This window comes from Vulpes vulpes, chromosome 5 (assembly GCF_048418805.1).
Source record: "Vulpes vulpes isolate BD-2025 chromosome 5, VulVul3, whole genome shotgun sequence".
Taxonomy (NCBI): domain Eukaryota; kingdom Metazoa; phylum Chordata; class Mammalia; order Carnivora; family Canidae; genus Vulpes; species Vulpes vulpes.
Genome location: NC_132784.1, coordinates 80,307,396 through 80,333,763, shown reverse-complemented (window position 1 = coordinate 80,333,763; position 26,368 = coordinate 80,307,396). Strand labels below are relative to the sequence as shown.

General features: G+C 36.2%; 1 protein-coding gene across 5 annotated transcripts in view; it reads left to right on the top strand.

Moving 5' to 3' along the window:
* Positions 1-26,368, top strand: part of DCDC1 (doublecortin domain containing 1) — a 455,963-nt gene that overhangs the window by 190,620 nt on the left and 238,975 nt on the right. For all 5 annotated transcript variants that reach the window (XM_072759029.1, XM_072759033.1, XM_072759030.1 and 2 more), the window contains one exon: positions 19,045-19,137. In XM_072759029.1, the coding sequence (XP_072615130.1) occupies positions 19,045-19,137 (93 nt within the window). The remainder of the gene's footprint in view (positions 1-19,044; positions 19,138-26,368) is intronic.

Below are 26,368 nucleotides of genomic sequence, written 5' to 3'. Positions count from 1 at the left end.
TTCTGAAAACTAAAACTAATTTTTAAAATGTCCTGAATTTGTATGTTAGATACAAATTTATATAATACATTCTCATTTGCCTAAAAACACTTTTGGTCAGAATGACAACTGAGAGTTGTGGCTCCTGTCCCCTCAGAACACAAGACTTAACACCTGGGAAGAAAAAGCATGTAATGAGGTCCACGTTAGATTTTGCCATCAGGATATGCTGCTTATCATATGTCTGTCTGCTTTCTAAGACATTAGGCTCTAGAAACAATGGGGCTGACAATGAAATCTATTCCCAGGGTTCCTTCATACAGCCTATTCTAACCTTGCAATGAAGATCACCCAGTATATAATTTTTAAAGGCCAGATGTAGATGAGTTAAGATGCATCCAGAAGTTGGAGTGATTATTCTCCTTAATTTTATATATATTGTATCAAACTTCAAGGATTTCTATAATCTCTTGAGAACTCTATACTTTTCCAATTTTTAGTTCTGTTGTGTAACCAGTATTTTTTCAAGCCTCTACTATGTGCCAGGCAGAAGAGATATAGAGATGAGTTTAAGACTCAAAGCCTACTTCAGAGGAGCTCACAGTCTGGTGGAAGAAGTAAGAGAACCAACTCACAGCATAAGTGCTGTGATAGCATCCTCTACCGTTACTGTAGAAGCAGGCAAGGGTATCAAAGATGGGCTCCTATGCCTAGGACTGAGAATAAATCAGAACAGGCTTCCTGGATGAAGTAAACCAAATCAGAGTTGATGTGTAAGTGATTGAGCGAGTAAGTGTATGTGTGTGTGTGTGTGTGTGTGTAGTACAACCTAGATTTATGGCAATCTACTATTTATCCTCGTATCTTTTCTAATCCACAATAAAACTTAGGGCTATAACAGCAATTATGGTGGTAATTCCCAGTTTGGGGGAGAAGGCTCAGAATGGAACGGGGGATGAAAAGAATGGATCTTGAGATACTCTCAGAATTTCAGGGTGCAGGGACATTGATGAGTAGTTGTAGAACACGGAAATTTCTGCGGCATAGCGTAAGAGCAAGCCAGAGTTGTGGATGGAGATGGAAATGAGGCAGGTGATGAGGAAGAAACCAGATGAGGCCATCTGGTTTTGTGTTCAAGAACAAGTTACTTAACCTCTTTAAGCTTGGGTTTTTATCCTATAAATAGTGGGAACGTCACTGAAGAGTTTTGAGTGGATACTGACATGGTCAGAATTTTGCCTTGAAGTAGAACTTTAAAAAGGGATAAGACCAAAATGAGCATATGTATGGTTTTGCCTATTCAAGATTTTAAAGGTTTTTGATCAAGTATTAAGAACATATCCATATGAAATTTTATGGTCTGTATTCCTATACGGCAACAATATGCTAGAGATTAATATCAGCTGACCCACACTGTATGAGACCTAGAGCATCTTTTTCTCAGTGACCACACATTAAAACTTGTGGAAGGATTCTGTCTTGATTCTGGTCACTCTAAACAAATCAGCATATCACGGTTGTGTTTTTCTGTCAGAACTGAGCCAACTGTCCCACTCCCTAGTGGCAGAGTTTACCATGATTTTTATCTCTTAACCAGAATCAAATGGAATGGGAACAGGATTAATAACCTCAAGGATGGCCAGGGCTGGAGAGGGGAGAGTATTGGCCCATATCCTGGTATAGTGGAAAGATAGTAAATAAGTAACCATAACAAATGTGTGAGCAGATGTGCTAGAGTTCAGTAGACTGCTCTGGGAACACAAAACGGATGACCAACTGCCTCAGGAAAGGCAACCTGATGAGGGGCTGGAGAAGACTTTATTAAGCAGAGAGAGACAGAATTTTCCTGAAACAGCCCTAGAGGTCACTTGTTATCTCAGCCTAATTCACTCTCAAGCATGTCCTGGTTTGGACAGTAGATCACATGGTCACCTATGTGACTTATAGAGCAAGTGTGGTGAAGACTTCTCACCTTACAGCAGAATCATTCTCCTATTTGTTTAAGATTTTATTTATTTATTTGACAGAGAGAGAGAGAGAGAGCACAAGCAGGAGAAGCGGCAGGCAGAGGGAAAGGGAGACGCAGACTGCCCACTCAGCAGGGAGCCCGATGTGGGGCTTGATCCCAGGACCCTGAGATCATGGCTTGAGCAGAAATCAAGAGTCAGATCCTTAACAACTGAACCACCCGGGCACCCCCTCTTCATTTATTTAAAGATTTATTTATTTGTGTGTGTGAGAGAGTGTGTGTGCATGCAAGCATGAGGGAGAGGCAGAGGGAGAAAAAAACTTAAGCAGACTGTGCTGAGAGCAGGGCCCAACACAGGGCTCAGTCTCACAACCCTGAGATCAGGACCTGAGCCAAAACCAAGAGTTGGATCCTTAACCAACTGTGCACCCCCACAGCCCTACTCTTGTTTTGAAACACAGCTATACTCTAACTTGCAGTTGGAGTTGGCCTTTTGACTTAGTCCTCTTCAGTGAAATTGGAGCAAAAGTGATGTGCTCCCAACAGCTAAAGAGCTGAGGAAGTATGAAAATAAAGACACAATGATTCTAACCTTATCCCAAACTTCTTGTTTGGGAAATTTTGAATTTAATACCTGTAAGAACTAGATAGTTATAGATCTCCTTCAGATATTTTTTCAAGGGATATTTGAAAGTATTGATATGCAATAAAAAGCAAATTGCATTAAAAATATATATGTAGGGATGCCTGGGTGGCTCAGCGGTTGAGCGTGTGCCTTTGGCTCAGAGGGGTCCTGGGATCGAGTCCCACATCAGGCTCCCTGCATATATATGTAGGGATGCCTGGGTGGCTCAGCGGTTGAGCGTGTGCCTTTGGCTCAGAGGGGTCCTGGGATCGAGTCCCACATCAGGCTCCCTGCTCCCTCCCACTACCTGTATTTCTGCCTCTCTCTCTCTGTGTGTTTCTCATGAATAAATGAATAAAATCTTAAAAAATATGTACATGTAAAACAAACAAAAAACAAAACCAAACCAAACAAAATCAAGTTGCCAAATAATATGTCAGTGATACTATTTCTATAAACATAAAATCCATATATTTTATATGTACCTATATTTCTATATAGGTACTTAGGTAGAGATTGACCTATTAAATATAAAGCTGTTATTACTACTCATTAATTATTAAATCAATTGTATTAAAATGCATTAATAGATACTTTAAGAATGGAAAAATAACATTGGGGTTTAATTTTGATAATTCTAGAGACGAAGTGAAAGATAGGAATTATTACACAAGTGACTTCAATGTGTTTCATGAATAATTTCTGACAGTGGATTTTAATCCAGTTTCTTTTTTTGTTCCAACCTCAAAAATGAATCCTCTTAAAGCCTCCAAATGTAATTTATTTTCTTATTAATGTCATCAAAAGTCAATTCATATTAATAGTTAATTCTGATTTTTAACTCTGAGCTTTCATAATCATATACTTCAATATGGAGGAAAACTTTGCCAATTTGTCTGTTACTATCTCGCTGTTTCCTTCATTTATTAATCATTTTTCCCAGTGTACTCAAGATATAATTAAAAACCATGGGTGCAGGGGTCTGACATGCCTGGATTTGGATCCCATTTCTTCAATTTTCTTTGCTTTGTGTTCAAGAGCAAGTTACTTAACCTCTTTAAGGATCAGTTACATGACTTCCTGAAGGGCTTTTGAGGATTAAATGCTATAATGAGTCTGCAGTGCCCAGAACAGTGTGACAGAGTAGACAATGAGAGGCCCCCTCTTACCTCTACCCAGTCTTTCCTCTCATCTCAGCTCACTTTTAAGAAGCTGCAAATATAATTTAATGCAGTTATTAAATAGGAATTCATAAACCTTCCACTGCCGTATATGGATTTGCACTACCCATTCTCTAAAAACAGTTTAGTAGGCTTTTGGCAATTTTAAAAGCAAAAAAGCTAATGTTATTTTATATTTTTTGTCTCTTTTTGTATTCTTTTGCATTATATTTTATCTATTAAAGATTGAGATAAAATGAGAAAAATGGCAATTAAGTTGGGGCAGATATGAACAGAGAACAGGTTTTTAAAATAAGTAGTAACTCAGATATATTGGTGGGTAAAAAAGAAAGGAAGCAATATTAAAAAGGGCCTGTTTTTTTAATGGCAAGATTCATGCATGTATATGTATTAATAGTACAGAAAATTTAGTGTATAGAGATAAGCTGATGTTAATAGGAAAAAATAATTATACCACCCATAATCTCACTACTCTGACTAGCTATTCTCAATAGTTTGGTATATGTTCTTTATGTACTGATACATATATTTTAAATCTTATTTAGTTTTTGAGACTTATTTTTCAGTGAATATATTGTTACCATTTTCCATTATAAAATTTCATAGCATTATTTTAAATATTATTTTAAATGGATGATGATATTCTAGTTTATAGATTTATTTTACTAATCCCCTATTTTGAACATTTACAAATTATATGATTCTTTACTGTTGCAAAAAAACATTTTATCATTGTTTCAGTCAACTTTTGGGTAGAAGTCCATAATTGTTTCCTATTGAAAAATTCCTAGAAGTGGAGATTTTGGATCAAAGTTTAGGCACACCTTAAAGATTCAATATACATTGCCAAATTTCCCTCTAGAAAGCTATAGTATTTATGTTTTCACCAGCAAAACATGAAAGTACCAATATTATTGCTCCTTAAATTCACTAATCCTTACTATAAGAAATTTTTTTGATCATTGTTTTAGTTTGAATCATTTTATTTTACTTTATTCTTTAAAGCAATCTCTACATCTAATATGGGGCTCAAACTCACAACCAAAGATCAAGAGTCCTATGCTTTACTGACTGACCAGCCAGGCACCCCTGAATTATTTTATTAGTTGTAATATTGAGCTCTTCTGTGCATGTATTATTTTGCCATCTGTATTTTTTTCTTTTATAAACTGTGTTCATTTTCTTTGCTCCTATTTTCCTTGGTGTTTATCTTTTCCTTAATAATTTTTCAAGTCTACCTAACATGGATGGACATAGAGGGTATTATGCTAAGTGAAATAAAATCAGACTGAGAAAGACAAATACAATATGATTCCAGTCATAAATGGAACCCAAATAATTGAATAAACAAATAAAAAGCAGGTTCAGAACTATAAATACAGAGAACAAAGTGATGGCTGCCAGAGGGTAGGGTTGTGGGGGTTTGGGCAAAATGGATGAAAGGGAGTAGGAGAAACAAGTCTCCAGTCATGGAATGAGTAAGTCATGGGAATAAAAAGCAGAACATAAAGAATACAGTCAATACTGGGTGATGGGCACTGAGGGGGGCACTTGGCGGGATGAGCACTGGGTGTTATGCTATATGTTGGTAAATTGAACTCCAATTAAAAAAATAAAAATAAAAAGAATACAGTCAATAATATTGTAATAGCTATGTCATGGGATAAATGTTAGCTATGCTTGTGGTGAACATAGCATAATATATAAACTTGTCAAATCACTAAAAAAAAAATAACTAATTTTTTAGTCTACCTCAAAGTGTTCTTATATATTAGGGATATTAACTTGTTGTCATGTTGCAAATATTCTCTTGGTGTATTGTTGCTTTTCAATTTTATTATAGCTGCTTTTGAGGTACAGAAGTTAAGGACTTTGATTTAATTAAATCTATCCATATTAGATTTAAGGAGATCATTTCTTTCCAGACTTTAATCATCAGCTGTATTATCTTCTAGTACTCTTATTATGTTTGAATTTTGAAGTCATCAAAAGTGGCATAAGGTAAAAAGTGGATCCGACATAATTTTCTGAATTGTTAGTTGTCCATTCCAATACTACCTATTTAATAATCCACCCTTTCTTTCCTTGTTGATTTGAGGTTTGAACCACAATCCTTTATCTGATCTTCCTGAGGCCAGATGTATTTTGGAACTCAGTGTTTTGGATTTTATTTATTTATTTATTTATTTATTTATTTATTTATTTATTATTTTAAAAAGATTTTATTTATTTATTCATGAGAGACACACAGAGAGAGGCACAGATATAGGCAAAGGGAAAAGCAGGCTCCCCCAGTGAGGGACTTGATCCCATGACCCTGATATGACACCCTGAGCTGAAGACAGACATTCAACCACTGAGCCATCCAGGCATCCCTTTTTTGGATTTTAGAACGTAGTATGTAAATCAAATGTTACGTAACAACCTGAGTGAAGTCTGAAACAGTTCCCTGTAATGGAGCACTCTAATATTTTCACAGTAAAACATTCACATTAAGTGGAATAAAGTTTATAAATCAGTCTTTATTGCCTCTGGTGCCTGATGGGCTGAAAATCCAGTTTTCAAATATTTTTGGATTTTGGAGTTGTGGCTAAGAGATAGTGGACTTGTATTGCATTTAACATATAATAAAGCCCTAAACATACATTTGTCTATTTTGACCTGATTTTTAGTTCTGTCTTATGCCACACACTGTGATACACACTACTTTACTGATATTTTGTTTTAATACACTTATTTTTATTTTTTTAAAAGATTCTATTTATTTGTTCATGAGAGACACAGAAAGAGGCAGAGACACAGGCAGAGGGAGAACCAAGCTCCATGCATGGTCCAGTCCGTGGGACTCCATCCTGGGTCTCCAGGATCAGGCCCTGGGCTGAAGACAGCGCTAAACCACTGAGCCACCCAGGCTGCCCAATACACTTTTAATACTAGTTTTACTGTTTCTTGGTTATTATTATTTTTGATGCACAGAATATGTTTTTCAAGTTCCAAAAAAATTACATCAGAAAATTAAAGATTAATTTAGGGGAAGCACAGCAGGCAAGGTTGAGCCAAGTTGACAACTGACAGAGTCATGCTGCCTGAGTCTGGGTAGTGTCTGTTGTACTTACTCTTGAGTAATCTCTTAGATGCCCATCCTCAGCTTTCAAGTCCAGCTTGAGAATTGTTGGTCCTTTGACGCATTTCCGGAGTGTATCTGGCTGAATACCCCTGAAGTGCTCTCATGGTTATTAATAATATCTATTAGCATCTTAAAGGCTCCTACCTTCATTTAACCTACTCTTTAAGAAAATTACTTGACCACAAAATCCCTAATTTTTTTTTAAGATTCTATTTATTTATTCACAAGAGACACACAGAGAAAGAGACATAGGCAGAGGAAGAAGTAGGCTACCTGAGAGGAGCCTGATGTGGGACTTGATCTCAGGACCCTGAGGTCACTCCCTGAGCCAAAGGCAGATGCTCAGCCACTGAACCACCCAGGTGCCCCACCATCCCTATTTCGTAACACTGGGCAAATAGTTCAGGCAACAGTCGTTTAGTGAAAAATAAAAGCACTTGGAATCTGAGGATTTTCATTCATCACTAATCCATAATAGGTGTTTATTCAATGTCTGCTCCCTACCTATTAGGATTGAATGTACTGGAGATATGAAAGAATTGTAAGATATGCTCCCTTGCCACAGGGACAAACACCAGGAAAACTACTAGGGACTGCTGAACTATACAATTCTTGGTAGGCCATTAGCTTTCTGAAGGTACAGAGGCATCTAATTAATATTTGTATCACCAGAATCAGTACAATGCATTAATTATGTCAACATTGGCATTTGGTAAGTACACTAGATAAAAGAGTGAAAAAAGGGAGGGAGGGGCACCATCTGTGGTATATGGCAGTATATTTTGTTCATATATGCATAATGAGAGGACAAAACCAGAGTGGGCTTCGCAGATTGGACCACAGGTTGGACCAAAGCTGGGCCACAAAAGATCGATAGGGGTGAATTTTCTCCATCACCACAGGAAATAATCATTGGAAATAGGCTTATTGGAGATGTATAGTGCATCACACCTAGCATAACCCATATTCAGACAGTTTTCTATAAGGATAGTAGCCTATCTATCTGGCTTATCCTTTCTGGGCCCCAGAATCCTAATCACAGTTCTCAAAGGACTCTCTGATTCAGATAACTACGTTAGTGAGTGTGATAAAATGTGGTTTATTTGTTTGTATGAAGAAATGAAATGTTCTAGTGTGGGAAACAGTGCAGGACTGGTCTAACTGAAGTGATAGGGTAAACAGACATGATACAGAGGTAGCCTGCCACACTTGCTTATCAACTGATTTCTCAAGTTTTTGTAGAATTCCTAAAAACTAAAATGCTTCCTTCAGTGCCCCTAATTGGCCTACTCAGTTTGGTAGGTGCCAGCTTATCAATTTCTCCCCAAAATGTACAGTCTATTTTATTTCTCTCCTATGATTTATAAATCCTGTTTTTGCTTTTGTTCCTTGGCTCAGTCTAACAATGGGCTTCCTTATACGTGTGTACACAATTTGTGTGGAAAATGACTAAATGGGGCAGCCCGGGTGGCTCAGCAGTTTAGCTCCATCTTCGGCCCAGGGCATGATCCTGGAGACCTGGGACTGAGTCCCATGTCAAGGACGTGATCCTGGAGACCTGGGATCGAGTCCCACGTCAGGCTCCCTGCATGGAGCCTGCTCCTCCCTCTGCCTGTGTCTCTGCCTCTCTCTCTGTGTGTGTCTCTCATGAATAAATAAATAAAATCTTAAAAAAAAAAAGAAAATGACTAAATGACCTTGAGTTATTTTCTGACGCTGATACTTTCTTCCTGAGGTCTTGCTAATTATGTTGTGGGGGAAAATAACTGAATGTCCACTTTAGTGTAAGGCTTAGTCTGATTTGATCATTTAAATGTTTATTTTAGGTCATTCTTTCTCTGAGATAGACTTTCCTGCACCCTGTTGGTTTCCTTCAAGTGGTATATGGAAGAAGGGGCTGTGTGGCTAACGGGGCCCCTGACCTCAAGCTAGCCCATTGGAATTTATGTTTATATTGGTGTGGCAGCTGCTGGCACCTGTTGGTCAGCTGGTTGCTGGATACTTTTCTGATCTGCAGCATGTGAACTTGTAGTCCATTCTTTTGGCTCAGGCCCTTTTTCTGATAGTGTTTCCTGGATGGTCCACCCTAAACTTAACTTCCTCTGGTATTAGAGACCTCTGTTCCAAGGTCTGACTGAGACAACCTTTTGGTTGTCTGGCTTGAGTGGTCTATGGTGCTACTCTCATTAGAGAGCCATACCTCCCTCACTATGCCAATAGTCTATAGTAAACTTCACGACCTAACGTATCTACTTCCAAGGCCTAAGACACAGAAACCAAGGGTTGTTCAGGAAAGCTAAAGCTCAGGCCTCCCACTGTGTGCCTAATACCATGCCATCTTGTTGATGTGGCCCGGTCTGGTGCTACAGGACAGTTCCCTCCTTGTGACCATATTGAGAGGAGGGGAGCAGAAGACCTCTCTGGCCCAAGGATATTTCCACTTCCTGATATTTATCTTCCTCCTCAAGCCACAGGCTATAGAGGGGGGACTTAAGACTTAACTCCTCTTAAGACTTCTTCCTGTATTTCCTCTAGGGAAGAAGGACATAGTATGCTTTTATTTTTTTCTCTACATTGTATCTTCCTTATTCCTGACTCTAGCAAAGGTTTAACAGGAGTCAGAGTCATTATTCTTTATTTACAAGGGACATTTATGGGCTGAGTTTTCTAAGTTTCACTGTTTATATGCTGAGAGGAGTATAAGGTTTACTTGAGAGGCAGATCATCTCTAAAGACAATGGTCTTGTTTGCAAGGATATTGTTTGGTTGTGCAATTTTATTCTACATGTCAGAAATGATATTGTGACAAATCCTAGGAACATCTAGAGTATTTAGGGCAGTTTTATATTTGAAAAGGCCAAAAAGGAAAGCATACTGATAAATTTTCAAAACATTACCTCTGTTACATTACCCATTATAATACCTGAAGGACTTTACTTGGCACGTCATTAAGACATCTGAGTTCGATACCTTGAGTTGTAAGAAATAGACACTCCTTCAGATCTCCTAAAGTGATGGGGCATTTACTATGAGGACGTACATAACCTATCTGGTAGGATTTATTGGTTGCAATTACTGGGGTCTATCTCAGGATAACTTAGGCAAAAAAAATAATTTAATGGAATGGCAGGTGGTAGCCCATGGAATTTAAAGAAAGGCCAAAGGAAGGGGCTATAGAAAACACCAGAATAGCTCCAGACATCTGCGTCTTAGGAAGAATCTCTTTAGGGTGCTGTTAATGGACAGGTTCTCTCCAACTATTGATGTCTCTATGTGGTTCCCCTCTTGAGTCTGATTGAAGCTGATTGGTGTGGAAGGTCAGGGGCATACCCCTTGGCCAGGGTGGCACAGTCCCTCTAAAACAGCATGCAGTCGTAGAAGAAATGGAGTAGAGTCATTTGAGAAGATAGGCTGAGTTCAGTTTAGGGCCTGTGGCATTCCCAGCTGTGACAGAACTTCTGGGCAGAAAGTTTGTAATGTGGCTACCGAGTCAGGGCTAACTCAGTACCACTTTTCCTATGGAATTTGGAAGGTCTAAAATTTGTTTATAATTAGTTTAAAAAAACAGGGAAGATTTTTTTAACAGTTTGTTTGTTTAGTTAGATGTTAAATAAAGTGGGGGGCACCAGAGTACCTCAGTGGTTGATCGACCGCCTTCAGCTCAGGTCATGATCCCCGGGTCCTGGGATCGAGTCCCACATCAGGCTCCGTGGGGGGAGCCTGCTTCTCCCTCTGCCTGTGTCTCTGCCTCTCTCTCTCTGTGTCTCATGAATAAATAAATAAAATCTTTTTTTTAAAAAGACGTTAAATAAATTGTAGGTAAAGTATTATGTAGAATTCTCTTTTACACACTTTTAGACAAAATATAACTTTTAAAATATTATTGTTTTAAAATGGTGATGTTTTGTTGGTTTTTAATCATTACAAAGATTTCTTTTATAAATGGTCCCTTAAACTGTCCTCACGAAGGTACGGTCTGTGGTAAAAACAGCTTTTAAAAAATTTTTTCTTCAGAGAATTAGCAAGGTTGGGAGAGAAATCTCTGGCCTTAGAAGACCTGGGCTCACTCTGGAAAACTGTGTGGAGGTTCCTCAAAGAGTTAAAAATAGACCTGCCCTACAACCCAGCAATTGCACTGTTGGGGATTTACCCCAAAGATTCAGATGCAATGAAACGTCGGGACACCTGCACCCCGATGTTTCTATCAGCAATGGCCACAATAGCCAAACTGTGGAAGGAGCCTCGGTGTCCATCGAAAGATGAATGGATAAAGAAGATGTGGTTTATGTATACAATGGAATATTCCTCAGCCATTAGAAACGACAAATACCCACCATTTGCTTCAACGTGGATGGAACTGGAGGGTATTATGCTGAGTGAAGTAAGTCAATCGGAGAAGGACAAACAGTGTATGTTCTCATTCATTTGGGGAATATGAATAATAGTGAAAGGGAATATAAAGGAAGGGAAAAGAAATGTTGGGAAATATCAGGAAGGGAGACAGAACATAAAGACTCCTAACTCTGGGAAACGAACTAGGGGTGGTGGAAGGGGAGGAGGGCGGGGGGTGGGGGGGAATGGGTGACGGGCACTGAGGTGGACACTTGACGGGATGAGCACTGGGTGTTTTTCTGTATGTTGGTAAATTGAACACCAATAAAAATTAATTTAAAAAAATAAATAAATAAATAAAAATTAAAAAAAAAAAAAAAAAGAAGACCTGGGCTCTATGAACCTCAGTATTGCTCACTGTGTCAGAGATAATGTATGGCAGAGCCAGATTTCACAGCCAGTTTTTTAAAAAAAAAAAATTTATTCATGAGAGAGAGAGAGTGAGAGAGAGAGAGAGAGGCAGAGACACAGGCAGAGGGAGAAGCAGGCTCCATGCAAGGAGCCCAACGTGGGACTCAATCCCGGGTCTCCAGGATCAGGCCCTGGGCTGAAGGCAGGTGCTCAACTGCTGAGCCGCCCAGGTGTCCCTCATAGCCAATTTTGAACTAAGGATCAGATCTGCTCCTTCCCCAAGTCTAAAAGTGGCACTTTTGAATTTTTTTCATAGAAGGGACTTAAGTGAGATAACCTGGTCGGAAGCGGAGGCCGGGTCAGGATTCAGTGAAGGGATCTCTAAGACTGAAACTGAGTCAAGTGTTTATAGCTTGAGAAGATGGGGCTGAGCCAAGGCAAAGCTAAGAACTGAGTTATGTAGAAACTCAAAGCAAAGAACCGAGTTATATAAAGTTATCATTATGCCCACATTACAGGCCTAGCATTTTGTGTGTATACTCTATAATGACATTCAGAAATAGATTATGTATGGAGTCACAGTAGCCATCTTAGTTCTTGTTCCCCGGTATGAAACATCCCTTCCAGTCGAACCATTGCCTTAGCCTGACTCACCTGGATCAGCTACGCCGCCTTCCCTGCCCTGCCAGTCCATTAAGGCCCGGCTTGTATCCTCTCCAACCTTCCCAAAGTCATGTCAAGCCACTTCACTAATTGTAATTAGAACAAATTTCATTGTGTAATTCATGTATAATCAGTAACATTAATTAATATTTATTAATAATATTTTCCTATATTATCACTTCTTTTCCTAGCTAGATACTACCCATTGTTTGTGCCTTTTCTTCCCTACCTTAAATAACATTTTTGTCTTTTGTACTTGTAGATTGTATTGTTTATACCTCCATTTGACAATTAATTATGGTCTGTGGCATGCACACATTGTTTCTTACTTTCTATTGTTTCCACTGTCTCCTCAATCATATCCCACTTTGCTGTTAACCAGTTTGTATGTAGCAAAATGTCTAGGACACTTGTTGCATGTGGAAGCATATTATATTATTTAATGCTGTGGCTTTCTAAATTGTGAGGAGAAATGAGGTCAGTAGGAGTCAGTTCCAGGCTCCCAGCTTTCTCCTTACATACAACTCCAACTTCATCCAAATAAGAACTAAGCTTTTGTTTAATATTTCAGAGACCATCCTCTTTCCCCCCAAATGACCATTTATTAACAGATCTACATGTATTTTTTATTTGCCCGATGTAATTAGAAATTTTGAATCCTGGTCTGGTGCTTCTTCACAGTTCCTCGTTTGATTTTGAATAAATTAGTAGGTTTTTAATAAATATTAAGATGCAATAAAGAGTATGGTAATATTTATATCTTATGAATTTTATGTTCAGTTCCATTCTAAAGGAAATTTACATTAATTTTTAAGTAAAAATAGTTCACATTCCTTAACTTATCACAAATGTTGAGCACATAAAATCATGCCTTAGAGAAATTCACACACACACACACACACACACACTTTGAGAGTACCAAGAGTCATCCTTAATATTAATGGCCTGAACAGATAGTATTAATTTGACATGTTGACCTGTTCATCAGTTTGATTTTGTACTTTCAAACTTTTCAAACCATTGCCTATATTTTTCATTTCATCTTCGTTGACAGGTAGGAAACCAAAAACATCAGCCTGACCCAATTTAAAATGATACAGACTTATTACCATTTAACTTCTTTACCAAATATTTTTTGTGTGTGTATGGCCATTCTTTATCAATTCCATCAATACATTTTCAGACACAAATGATTTTGGTTGACAAAATTCAGGGTTTTTCCTGGACATCCATGATACCAAATAGTGGCTTCCCCCACACTCGTAGCAGCCACCTCCTGTTCCCATACATAAATGGCAGTCAGCAATGGCTGGAAACAAAGGACTCTCTCCCAGTCCCTGAATACAGTGACATTCATTCTGAGAGAAGCAGGGGCAGCTTTTTGAAAGCCGACTTCTTCAGCTCGACAATAACACACAATGAGTTATTGACTTGTTTATATACGGAGCTCTTTTCAGTAACTAACTCTGACTCCCACAGTCTGGACAAATGATTGATTTTGTGGTTAGAAAAAGAGAAAGCTCTCGCGCTAAACTCTGTAGTGCAAACTACTTCTTCCCCATTTGTTCCCCAAATGAATAGGACCTTATTAAAATGCACTTTCCAAAAAAATACCTGCAGCTGGCCTTTATAACCATGTTTTGTATATATAAATAAGTAATTTGTCCCAGTCTTTTGTATATTAACAGACCATTGGGAAACTTGTCAATATATATGAAGGTTGATTGTCCTGTTGTTTATGCTAAACTGTATTGCCTGTATTGATCTGCATGTAAAATATGGATCAAATAATTTATTATTAAAGCAATTTACTGGTCAAAAAGTTAGGTTTTTGATAGAGATTCAGTTTTCTTGTTGGGTTACATTGATTTATTAAGGACATTATACATAACACATCATATATTTCACATTGAATCACTAGCTGTTCTTCTGAATACAGAGAAAAATACATGCAGAACTATAATGCAGGGCACTGAGAGTATGGTTGAACTCTTTGGTTAGCACCTATCTGGAATGTCAATATGAATTTAGTAGACAGTACATTCCAGCTTGTTTGATAGTTGTGCCTTTTTAAAAGATATTAATCATTGGGTGCTAGAGTTCATTGAGAGTTATTTTCTCCTATAAAATAGATTTTATTTTATCTTACTGTCATGGTAAAATGTTTATGCAGTTCGGCTTTATGATTTTTATAAATATACTTTAAAATATTTGGGAGGAAGTTAAAAAAAAGAAGAAAAAGCCATGCACTGTTAATGATACACACAAAAGAAGGTCACTGCTGTTCTGTCTGTATTTCTGCAGCAGGAGGTCTTGAGCCTGCTGTCCTCTCTAGGATGTCCATAGTTGAGCTTCCTGAGCCAGCAAATGTTTTAAAAACTCCTTAAATGACCACTTGTTATTATAATCACAATGGGCCATACATATTATGCAGAACTATATGTTACTAAACTATGACCCTCTAGGGCTTAGAGAAAGTTTGGTGCCTGCTACCCTAGCATTAGAAGTTTTATGTAAAATACATATGGTCTGAAATGTAACAATTGCTAGAAATCATTTCATTGAACCTCTGGCTTCAGGTATACTTCTGTGGACTTTTTTCTTAGTTCCTAAACAGATTGTTTGAGGTAAACTTACTTCTTTTTAATCCTATTTCTCTAACCAAACCAGTTTTTGGAAGCACTTTTTGTTTAGTTTTCTTTGACAAAGCCATTATGTTTCTTGTTTTTTGTTTTTGTTTTTGTTTCTGTGTGTGTGTGTGTGTGTTTTTCCATTTCTGCCACTGTCTTTCATTTGTCTCCTGATCGTTCTATTCTGGTCACTATTGATATTGAATAAGACCAGCTTTAACCTGATCTTGGATAGCTAATATTTATTACATATTTTTAAAATCTTTGCAACAAAAATAGTAAATCAAATCTTCCTCTTTAGCTTTAGCTTTAGATTTTGATGTGCACAATGAATATTTATGGGTACTTTATTACATTTAAAAGGAGCAATATAAAGTTAGAACAAAGTAACACTTCCCTATTTGTTTCTTTTTTTTTAGAAGATTTTATTTATTTATTCATGAGAGACACAGAGAGAGAGGCAGACACATAGTAAGAGGGAGAGGGAGGAGTAGGCTCCATGCAAGGAGCCCGATGTGGGACTTGATCCTGGGACTCCAGGATCATGACCTAAGCTGAAGACAGATGCCCAACCACTGAGCCACCCAGGCATCCCTACACTTCCCTATTTGGTAGAGATTTGGGTTTTCATAGTTACATGCAAATTTTAGCCATCTTTCTGTTTATTTTTTATTTTTTAAAAATTTTATTTATTCATGTGAGAGAGAGAGAGAGAGGCAGAGACACAGGCAGAGGGAGGTCCTGGGTCTCCAGGATCAGGCCCTGGGCTGAGGATGGCACTAAACCATCTGAGAAGAATTGAGCCACCCGGGCTGCCCAACTGTTTATTTTTTTTATTGAGGTGTAATTGACATATTAGTTTCAGGTGCACAGCATAATGATTTGATATTTGTATATATCATAAATTGATTACCACAGTAAGTTTAGTTAACATCTATCACCATACACATTACAATTTTCTTGTGTGTAATGAGAATTTTTTAGATTTACTCTCTTAATAACTTTCAGATATGCAATATAGTATTATTAACTATAGTTACCATCTTATACTTTAATTACATCTCCATGACTTATTTATTTTATAGCTGGAAATTTGTACCTTTTGACTTCCTTTATCTGTCTCACCCACCTCCCACTTCTGTCCCTTGGCAATCAGCAATCTCTTCTATCTATGTGAACTCAATATTTTTGTTTTTTGGTTTTTTTTTAAAGATTACATGTGTAAGTAAGATAATATGGTATTTGTCTTCCTCTGACTTATTTCACTTCGCATGAAACCTTTGTTTTTTATTTTTAATTTCAAGTTTCTACCCTATTTAAAATGAAAAATTAACCTCAGAAATTTTTAATCCGTTAGCAAAAATTATTTCATAAATGTCAGATAAGAACAGCAAATCAAAAACACATAGTTTTGTCATAATGAAGAAACAGGATCGTCTCCTCCAAAGTGATTGTTATCATGACATGGGGCTTGAGGGAGAGATGCTATTAGCACTGCATATTATTAATATCTCAGGGTGAAAATGCACTCTCTTAATTTGACCTTTTACTTTCAATAATGTTCTTTAAATGATTATATTAAAATCTCTCTCTCTTTTGGAATGGCTGATCTGTTTCCAGAAAAGGCCCATGTCTGTATCCTTATATTTTGTTAACTATTTCTCCGTATCTTACTGGATTCTCTATTTGGTATGCATATGATGTTTTCCAATAATTTTGATATGTTTTGACCTCAGCTTATATAGATTAGTATAGTGCTTCTTTAGAAGTTGAATATTAGAATGGAGCTGATTTTCCCAACTGTGATGCTTTCAAAGGTAAAGAATTCCCACCTTTTAAAAAGTTGCTTGGAAGCAGTTCTAAATGTCATGGCCCTGGGAGACCTCATTAGAATCTGACTTACTGCTGAGGCACGGAAGAGTTTAGTAGCTCTGTTTTTGTTTTGTTTTGCTTCCCTTCAAAAAAGATCTGCTTAGAATGTTTGTGCATTTGGAGATTAATTTTGTAAGGAGTGGATGAGCTTGGTGAATATTTCCCAGTACCCTCTCCTTCACATCTATCTCCTAATATGAGAATCTTCCTATAGAGAAATAGCCATAGAGACTTGACACAACTATGTTGTACCACAGTTTACATGTAGGCATCCATGAGGTAGATATTGGACGTTTTATAATATGTTTTTTATATTACTTTGGAACAGGAAAATAATTCTTTGGGGAGAATGATCCCAAGAACAATTTCACATGATATTTTCTCCCATTTAATTGAGATGTAATTGACATATAGCATTGTGTAAGTTTAAGGTGCACAGCATAATGACTTGACCTTCATATATATTGTGAAATGATTACCACAAGAAATTTAGTTAACATCCATCATCACATATAGGTACAAAAAAACAGGGAAAAAATGTTTTTCCTTGTGATGAGAACTCATAGCAACTTTCTACTTTCTATGTTTTCTACTCTTTCAAATATACAATTCAGTATTGTTAACTATGGTCATCATGTTGTAGATTACATGATGCTTATGCTTATTTTTTAACAAACTTGTTTTGAGTGGTTCTCAATCCAGGACAGGGGTTGTCAAATGTTGCCTTCTGTTCAAATTAAGCCTGCCACTTGTTTGTTTAAGTTTTACTGAGGCAGAACTATGCTCATTCATTTATGTATTATCTATTCCATGCTGCAGGGTAGAGTTGAGTAATTACAGCAGAGACTGTATCCCTGCCCACCCAAGCCTAAAATATTTACTCTCTGGCCTTCTACAGATGTTTGCCAATTCCTTATCTATGATCATCAGAATCACCTAAAGATTCCTGGGCCTGTCCCCGCTACCAAGACAGAATCTCTGATATACTGAGCTGTATCACATGTCAGTGGATGAAGAGTTCACTGGTTTGATACTATTCTTATAGCATATATATATGACTAAACTGAGGAAACCATATTATTGGCTCCCACCCCCATTGTATCTCAAGTATAAGAGTGGATCTTCAGACAGGATATGGATTAAAGATTTATGTCAACTCAAGCATGACTTGCCAGGCATACAACAGAGAAACGTGATTTAAAGAAACAACAACAGGGGAGCCTTGGTGGCACAGTTGGTTGAGCTTCCCACTTTTGGTTTTGGCTCAGGTCATGATCTCAGGGTCTTGGAATTGAGCCCAGCACAGAGTCTGCTTGAGATTCTTTCTCCCTCTCCCTCTGCCCCTCCTGCTTGTGCTCTCTCTAGAATAAACAAATCTTTAAAAAAGAATAAAGCAACAACAACATTAACAAAACAAACAAAACACATGGTCATTATTCATTCTTTATCCTCAATGGGGAGATACAACATGACAAGTCCATTGCTAAAGAATTGTTAAATATTCCAATTCAGAAGGTTCTGTGTTAGGCTGTTATTTTCTTTCTTTCTATTAATACCAGTTTGCTGAATGAATGTTATTGTGTGAGTTCAGCTTTTTCCTTAGTTGAAAATAGCATTTCGTTTCAATGGGGACTATTTATATAAAAAAAAAAACAAACAGAATTGACCACATTCACCTTTTATTAACGTATGGGTTAGCAGCAGTTTTGAAGACCTTTATCTTGCTTTCTAAATGGATCAGTTTGCAGGTAACTGTTCAGGTATTTAAGATACATTATTTCTTGTCATGAAATATTATAAATCATTTTGAACTGTTCTAAAGTGTTTGAATTGATATTTGCTTTTGGTTTATGTTGGTTTTATCCTGATGTAACAGCAGCCAATTTATTCCCTACTGGCAATGAGAAATTTTAATAGGAAATATCAGCCTAATTTTAAAAATTGCTATGCTTATTTTGATAAAATAAAAAAGTAATTGGTGTCAAGTGTCTGCAATTAAGGATCCCCTTCCAAATCATATTTTAGTAAACTTATAAACAGTAAAAGTGGAAGTGAAAGATTCGGTGTTAAATGTCTTAAATATAAAAATGTACTTTCAACTTACTTAACCTAGGTAGAGTTCCTTTCCTAAAAATATGGGCCAAATTAATTCTAAATCACTTTCCATGATTATGCTAAGTTGGTTATTTGAATAAATGTTGCAGTTAAGTGTCAGTAAGTGCCGATTTTCATGCAATTTATTTATTTTTTTCTAGTTGAACCTGGCTGTAGATGAACAGAAAGAGAAAATTACTGAAAAAGTAATTCTTTCAATGACAGCAAAAGAATACCATAAGGCACAAGAAGAAGTAAGAAACTTACTTTTTAAACTATTATAAAACTGCAATGAGTGCTAATTTCAAAGTTAAGACATATTTTACTTGGGTCTGATAGTGAACCAACTATAGTTATCTGATAACAACAAAATGAAAAAGACTGGTTAAAACTGGAATCATTTTATTGATATAGGCAGCTTGAAAAAGAATTATATGCTTGAAAGAGTAAATATTGTAATTTTCTGGAAAATATTTCTGAAAACTTTCTCATAAATTTCCTAAATTAGGAAATTATTACATGCAAGTTGAATCTGGAAATTATAAAACATGCTAACATAATAAAAGCATTAAAATTTTATTGAACTTGGAATAAGTACTAAATCTTATTTTTATTTTCTGAGTTTCTAGGAATTAAATTGTTGTTCTAAATTTTAGAAAAGCCAACAATGCTATCTCTTACCAAGAAAAAACTGTAGTTTACAAATGTCAAGCTTAAGTGAGCTAATCATAAGCTTCTGTAGGCAATATTGTAATGAAGAACTATTAAAGCAAAGCTTCTTCTCTCTAAAGCTCATGCTGTGAGGTTGACAGCATATTCCATAAATGAAATAATAATACAAAATTGGTATTAGACAAAAGAAGAAAATTATTTTTATGTAGTTTCCTGGAATGCAAAAGCATTTAATCTTTCTGAGGAGAGATCATGAATTTACTAATTCCCATGTATCGTCAATAAATAAAATCATAATCAACTTAAAGAATAAGATAATGTGGATATTTAAAAATTAAACTTTCATGTAATTCTCTTTTGATATTTTGGCAAGGAAATCTATCCAAGCTTTGGGTTTTTAATATTTTCTCATCATTATGATTGTATCTGTTCTGCTAACTATGATACAAAAATTGAACAGGTACAATGTGTCAAATTTTCCTGAGTGAATTCAAGTCTTTGTATTAGAGACCATATTAATCTTTGAGACTTGTATATGTCCAATTTTAAAGACTACATTACAAACATATATTGGTAATCTCAGCAGGGAATATTTCATAAGAAAAATTCAGCTTTAAAAAAAAAGAAAAATTCAGCTTGAATGGGGTTACAAGTATAGCAAATAACAATTGTAAAGTTAATTAAATTGTAAAGTTAATTTAAGTTACAATTTTCACTCATTCCACTTAATATTAACAAGTTAAAGACTAGATTTTTAGTTAGAAATTTAAAAAGTATTGCCCTCTACTCATTTGGAAAATGTTATCACAGTTGGAAAGTTATATTGATATAACTTTGGTATGGTCAGCTTTAAATACCTGTAATTAGTATCATTAAAATTATATCTAAAATAACACATTTTTATCAGAAAGTAAATATAAAATAATCTGAAAGTGAATATTTGATATTTTCTGCCTTTTAAATATTGTAATTATTTTTCTCTTTGATATTTTATGCAGAACTCCAGTTTCAATGGAATGGAAAAATTTGAAGTGACCCCAGAAAATTATCATTATGCTAAATATATCATTTCAATGACATCTTGTTAGCAACACGAAATAAAAATTATCTTTTCTAGAAAATCCAACAGTATTTATGTTTATTTGATACTTCTTCTTTATTACCATCTTAATATTTATTTAATATCCATATCCTTCAATGATATATCCTTCAAGGATATATCCATATCCTTTCCTATATAGTGCCTTACTTGGTCACATATTTGCTTGATCAGCTACAGCTTCAAATGTCTCTTGTTTGCTTAAGGAATCAAATATACAATAAAGGGAATATGTTTTGTGTGATGTGTGTGTGTGTGTGTGTGTGTGTGTGTGTGTATGTAATAGTCTCTAAATATATTCTATACAGTATGGGAATTATTTCTATGACATTACTTTGAAAGTTATTATATTAATCCTGATGTGTAATTTCTAGAGGTTTGGCTAAGAAAAGTAATGACAGCAAGTTTTGGCCCTGATTCATATACAGAAATGTGAAATCCTGATGATGAAAAGAAATGAAAAATTTGGGGGGGATTACTCAATTATGAATATTTTTTACAAAAAATATTGCATTTCTAAATATATTTCCAAACCCAAACTAAGTATGACAAAATCTAAGATTTAGATTTAGATTTAGATTTCTACTGTCTGGGGTTTTATCTTAAAATATTGTCTTATTTCATGTAATTTTTCCACATGAAAACTGGGAATAATAATGTATATATCATAAGATTACTTTGTGGTGTGTTGTGTATTAAACCACTTTTTGGAAATGGCTTATTAGAAATGTGCAGGTAATTTGTTATTGTTGGCTTAAAAGTTATTTCAAGTTCTCTGAAAAGTAAATACCAAGATAGTATTAAATATGTACGTAATGTATAAGAAGAAATGCTTATGAGAGAAAATGGAGAGAGCTCTGGGTAAGGCTGGGAGACGTGTCAGATTGAAATGCAGAATAGGGAATAAAGGGGAAAGGAGAAAAAATGAGTGGGAAATATCAGAAAGGGAGACAGACCATGAGAGACTCCTAACTCTGGGAAATGAACAAGGGGTGGTGGAAAGGGAGGTGGGCGGGGGGTAGGGGTGACTGGGTGACGGACACTGAGGAAGGCACTTGATGGGATGAGAACTGGGTGTTATGCCATATGTTGGCAAATGGAACTCCAATAAAAAAAAAATGCAGACTTGGACACAAGTGAAGGAGAAAGGAAGGGAAGACTGGAGGGAAGCATCTTAGATGGTGGTACAGTCTAAGGAAGGTTTGGTGAAGCTGGTGGTATATCCTTGACCTAAGTTGTCCTTCAGAGGAGTTCTGTGACTCCCTAAGTTAGACCTACCTCACTATCCTCAGCTATTGGTGCCAACCTGGTGATGGATTTCAGAGGACAGTAGCTGGGACCTTTGGTTCATTATGCTCCTGTAGTTAGAAGCCTGTGGAGCACATTCTCATTGCTTCTTCAAAAAGTATAAGTTGACATTATTTTTGTTGCCATCAACATAACCCTATTGCCAGATGTATTATAAAGACATTTAAAATGTTTCTATTTTAGGTGAAGGAGATTGTGATTACCATATGAGCATGGAGTAGTACATGGAACTGTTGAATCACTATATTGCACACCTGAAACTAACATAACACTGTATATTAGCTTCACTGGAATTAAAGATTTTGTAAAGTCTCTATTTTAATTGCCCCTTCATCCATGAGTGGATGGGAATGTTAAACTCTTGAATAGGCTTAAAGGTGGCACACATGATGGATCTCTGGCTGGAAACAAGATCAATCTCTTTTTGAGGTATCTTCTCTGTCAGAAGGGTTCTAGAAACTATTAAAAAGTTGGGAGTAGGGGGATCCCTGGGTGGCGCAGCGGTTTGGTGCCTGCCTTTGGCCCAGGGCGCGATCCTGGAGACCCGGGATCGAATCCCACGTCGGGCTCCTGGTGCATGGGGCCTGCTTCTCCCTCTGCCTATGTCTCTGCCTCTCTCTCTCTCTCTCTGTATGACTATCATAAATAAATAATTAAAAAAAAAAAAAAGTTGGGAGTATTTGAAGTGGTATGAATAGAAGGTGGTACACACTTCAAGTTCCCTAATAGTTACATTGCAGCCCATCTTTGTAAATCAAGAGATACTTAACTTTGCTCATAGGTTCTCATGTCTTTTCTAATCTTTGTCACCAAATCTGGGTTATGTTTCTTTTTACACTGAAAAACACTGTACCCTTGGGCCTGAAAGAAAGAAGAGATTTTAGGAAATTTAAAATACCTATTTTCTTTTTTTTTTTTTTTAAAGATTTTATTTACTCTTGAGAGACAGAGACAGAGAGACAGAGACTAGGCAGAGGGAGAAGCAGACTCCCCGCAGGGAGCCTGATGCGGGACTCAATCCCCGGACCCCGTGATCACGCCCTGAGCCGAAGGCAGACACTTAACAGCTGAGCTACCCAGGCGTCCCTAAGATACTCATTTTCATCTCCCTACCCTCTTTCTGGCTCTTCTTAATTATGTCATAAATTACAAAGTTTCTTGGTCTTAAGTTTAAGCACTGGCCTAGCTTTGAGTCCATTCCCTGTGTGTTGCATGCCAAGATGCCATTCCCAGCATAGAGGCTGCCACCTTTTGTGCTGATTTCAAGTGATAATTTGGTGCAAAGTTCTCTGGAGTCCTCCTTACTAAAACGAGTCCTCTGGCCTTGATGGACTCAAGGCCCTGTAGCAATCAGGCCAAGAGCTGAACTCATCATTAGAAAAACCAGGAGCTCCTCAAAGTATCATTCATAATAGCCAAAGTACAATATACAGAATGTGTAATTCAGAACACATAACTTCAATGTGCATACATTTTAGAATGATTAGAAACAGAATAATATTTTATACTGAATCTAAATCATCTTGAAAATAAATTCAAAGGTTATGTAAATATGTCATAAAAACATGACCAAACTACCCAGTGTAGGTTTTTAAGCAAAAACCTCTGTCTGTGTTTATAGACAGGTGTGCATTTGCATTCTTTCAGAAGTTTGGTCTTTTTCCTGATCGAATACTCATTTTTTTTTTTTTTTTGCTACCTTCTGCTCATTTGTCACTCTCCCAAAATCTGTACAAGTGTCACTTCCGTGCTGCATTTCCACGGAGAATGAAGAGTAGAATGTGTAGGCTTTCTGCTGCACAATGAGATGGTGCATTTTTTCAACATATGCATACGTAAGCCTTCTTTTGTGAATGGGACTGATAGGGTCAGATAATGTTTAAAGGGAAAGGCTTTATGTCTCTCAGGCCTCTATGTTTCCACATGGATGCTCCCACACACACATAGATTGAATTATGAACAGACCCATTAATGCTGGGATCACAAAAGGTCAAGTTTTGTCTTCTTTTACCCCTATTCACATTGCCTTTGTAGAGAGAGAGAGAAAAAAAAAGGATTTGCAGGAAAAAAAGATTCATGATGAAGAATTTTAAAAAGCATTTTTTTCCCTTCTAGCAACATCTGTGATTTGAAAAAAATCATATTATGTAAAATAATTCAGGATTATTGTATTACCTACCCAATTTTGGTACATGAGTTATACCATGTGTAGGGTTATCTTTAAGGGTAATATGTTCTCATAATAACTGAGAACAAAATGTAGCACTTTGAGAATAAAAGACCTTATGAATATGTAAAGTAACAAAGTTTTAGTATAATTGGATGGAAATTTTACCAAAATGTCAGGATTCTTGATATATTTTTTTCTATTTTAAGGTATGTTAATTTTTCCTAGGACATCTTTTTGGATAGTTTTATTTTAATAAAAAGTTGATAATTGATGTAATCATACTTCACATACATTAGTAGATAATCATGGGACAACTGAAAATAACAAAAATGATAGAGAAAATTTTTGAAGCAACAAAAGATTCATAGGATATAAAACTTTTAACCAATAGCCCTTTAGAATGCAAATGACATCATCAATTGTATGGTTGGTTGATTTCTGATGTCACATGAAATCCCCTATCTGTGAAAGGCTATGGATTGTGACAGTAAAATCAGTCATGTATAAAAATGTTCTCAAATCAAAGCCTGAAATTCCTATTTTTTTTTGGTGGCTCACTATAGTACAAAGTACAGTACGTAAAATCGAAGAGAGCAGAATTACTGACTAGCATAATACATTGCATGATACTTAGTATACTTTAAAGACTACATAAATTCTATCTTTTTGAATCATATGATGCTGGGGCTGAGCATAGGTTCAGAGAGGATCAGTGCTTTGCAGAAATGGCATCTGGAGTCTATTTAAGTCCTTTCTTTTTGTCAGACAGCTATAAGACAAGTCACTTGGCCTGGTTTGGTCTCTAGTTTTGGTATGATAGATATTATTATCCATCATTTTGAGGATAATACTGGAAGATAGTATGGCAAAGATGAGGTTGGAAATATTGACTAATATTAGATCATTTCTATATTTTATATGTTTCTATATTTTATCATTTCTATATTTTAAATGTTACAATTTTATAGTAGCGTTAACAGTACTATGGAAAGCACAGAAATTCATTCCAAAAAATTGAAAATGTTTTTAATCTTGAATACCGAGCTGACGAAGTTGGGGGGGAGCAACTGGAGGGTTCAAAATGCAATTGGACATAGATTACTTTGGTGGAGGTGGCAGGATGAATTTGAGGTGGAGAGACCAGGAACAGGGAGACCACTCAGTAGGTGTTTAAGTTGGGGGAAAGGATGAAAAGTTGAGGGCTTGGACCAGAGTATTACTTATAAGAAAAGCAAAGAAGGAGAAGAAATATATGAATTTGGTAGAAGGATTGGCAAACTGTATGGCCGAGTACAATTTGTCGATTATTTTTCTGAATAAAGTATTATTGGAATACAGTCATGCCCATTTGTTACGTGTTGTCTTTAGCTGCTTTCAAAGTGCAACTGCATGATCAAACAGGTTTGATAGAAACCTTAGGGCCCACAAAACTGAAAATACTATCTATCTCTTTTAGAGAAAAAGTTTGCCAATGCTTTATTTAAGAGAAGGATTTTTTCAAAGGGACTGATTGAGAGGTGCCTGGGTGGCTCAGTTGGTTAAACATCCAACTCTTGATTTCACTCAGATCTTTTTCTCGGGGTTGTGAGTTCAGGCCCCATGTTGGACTCCGTGCTGGTTATGGAGCTTACTTAAAATTTTTTTTTAAATAAAAATAAATTTAAAAAATAAAGTATTAAAGGAAGTAGATGATTGATGACATAGAGACAAATAAGAGAGATATGGAATACCAAAGAAAAATCGGAATCATTTAAATTAGTTTGTTTATTTGCACATAATGCTTTTAAAGTTGCTGGGGAAAGTTAAATATCATTGAGGTGTGTGTGTGTGTGTATAATCTTGAACTAAGTAGGTAGAGTAGAAAAATTAATATTCAATTTATATGGATAATAATACAAATTTGCTTTCATTGACTTCTCTGAATCCTCTGTAGAAGGGATAGAAATCATGGATTTAACATCAGAGTTGGAGTACAGACAGGGACAAATACCATATTTTTATGAGAAAAAGAGAAAAAGAGGATGAGGTATCTGTACAACAGAGACTCTTTCTTGGAGAATGATTTCCCATTTTTTTACCTTGGACATTGAAGTGAGATGGAGAATTTAGGTAGCAAATAGTTTAAAATTTTTATTTGCTTTATGTGAAATAAGGGTAAGGATAGAAAAAATAGACCAAGACAAACAACTGTAACTTGATATGCAGAAAACACTTAGATTTAAAAAAGAAAATACTA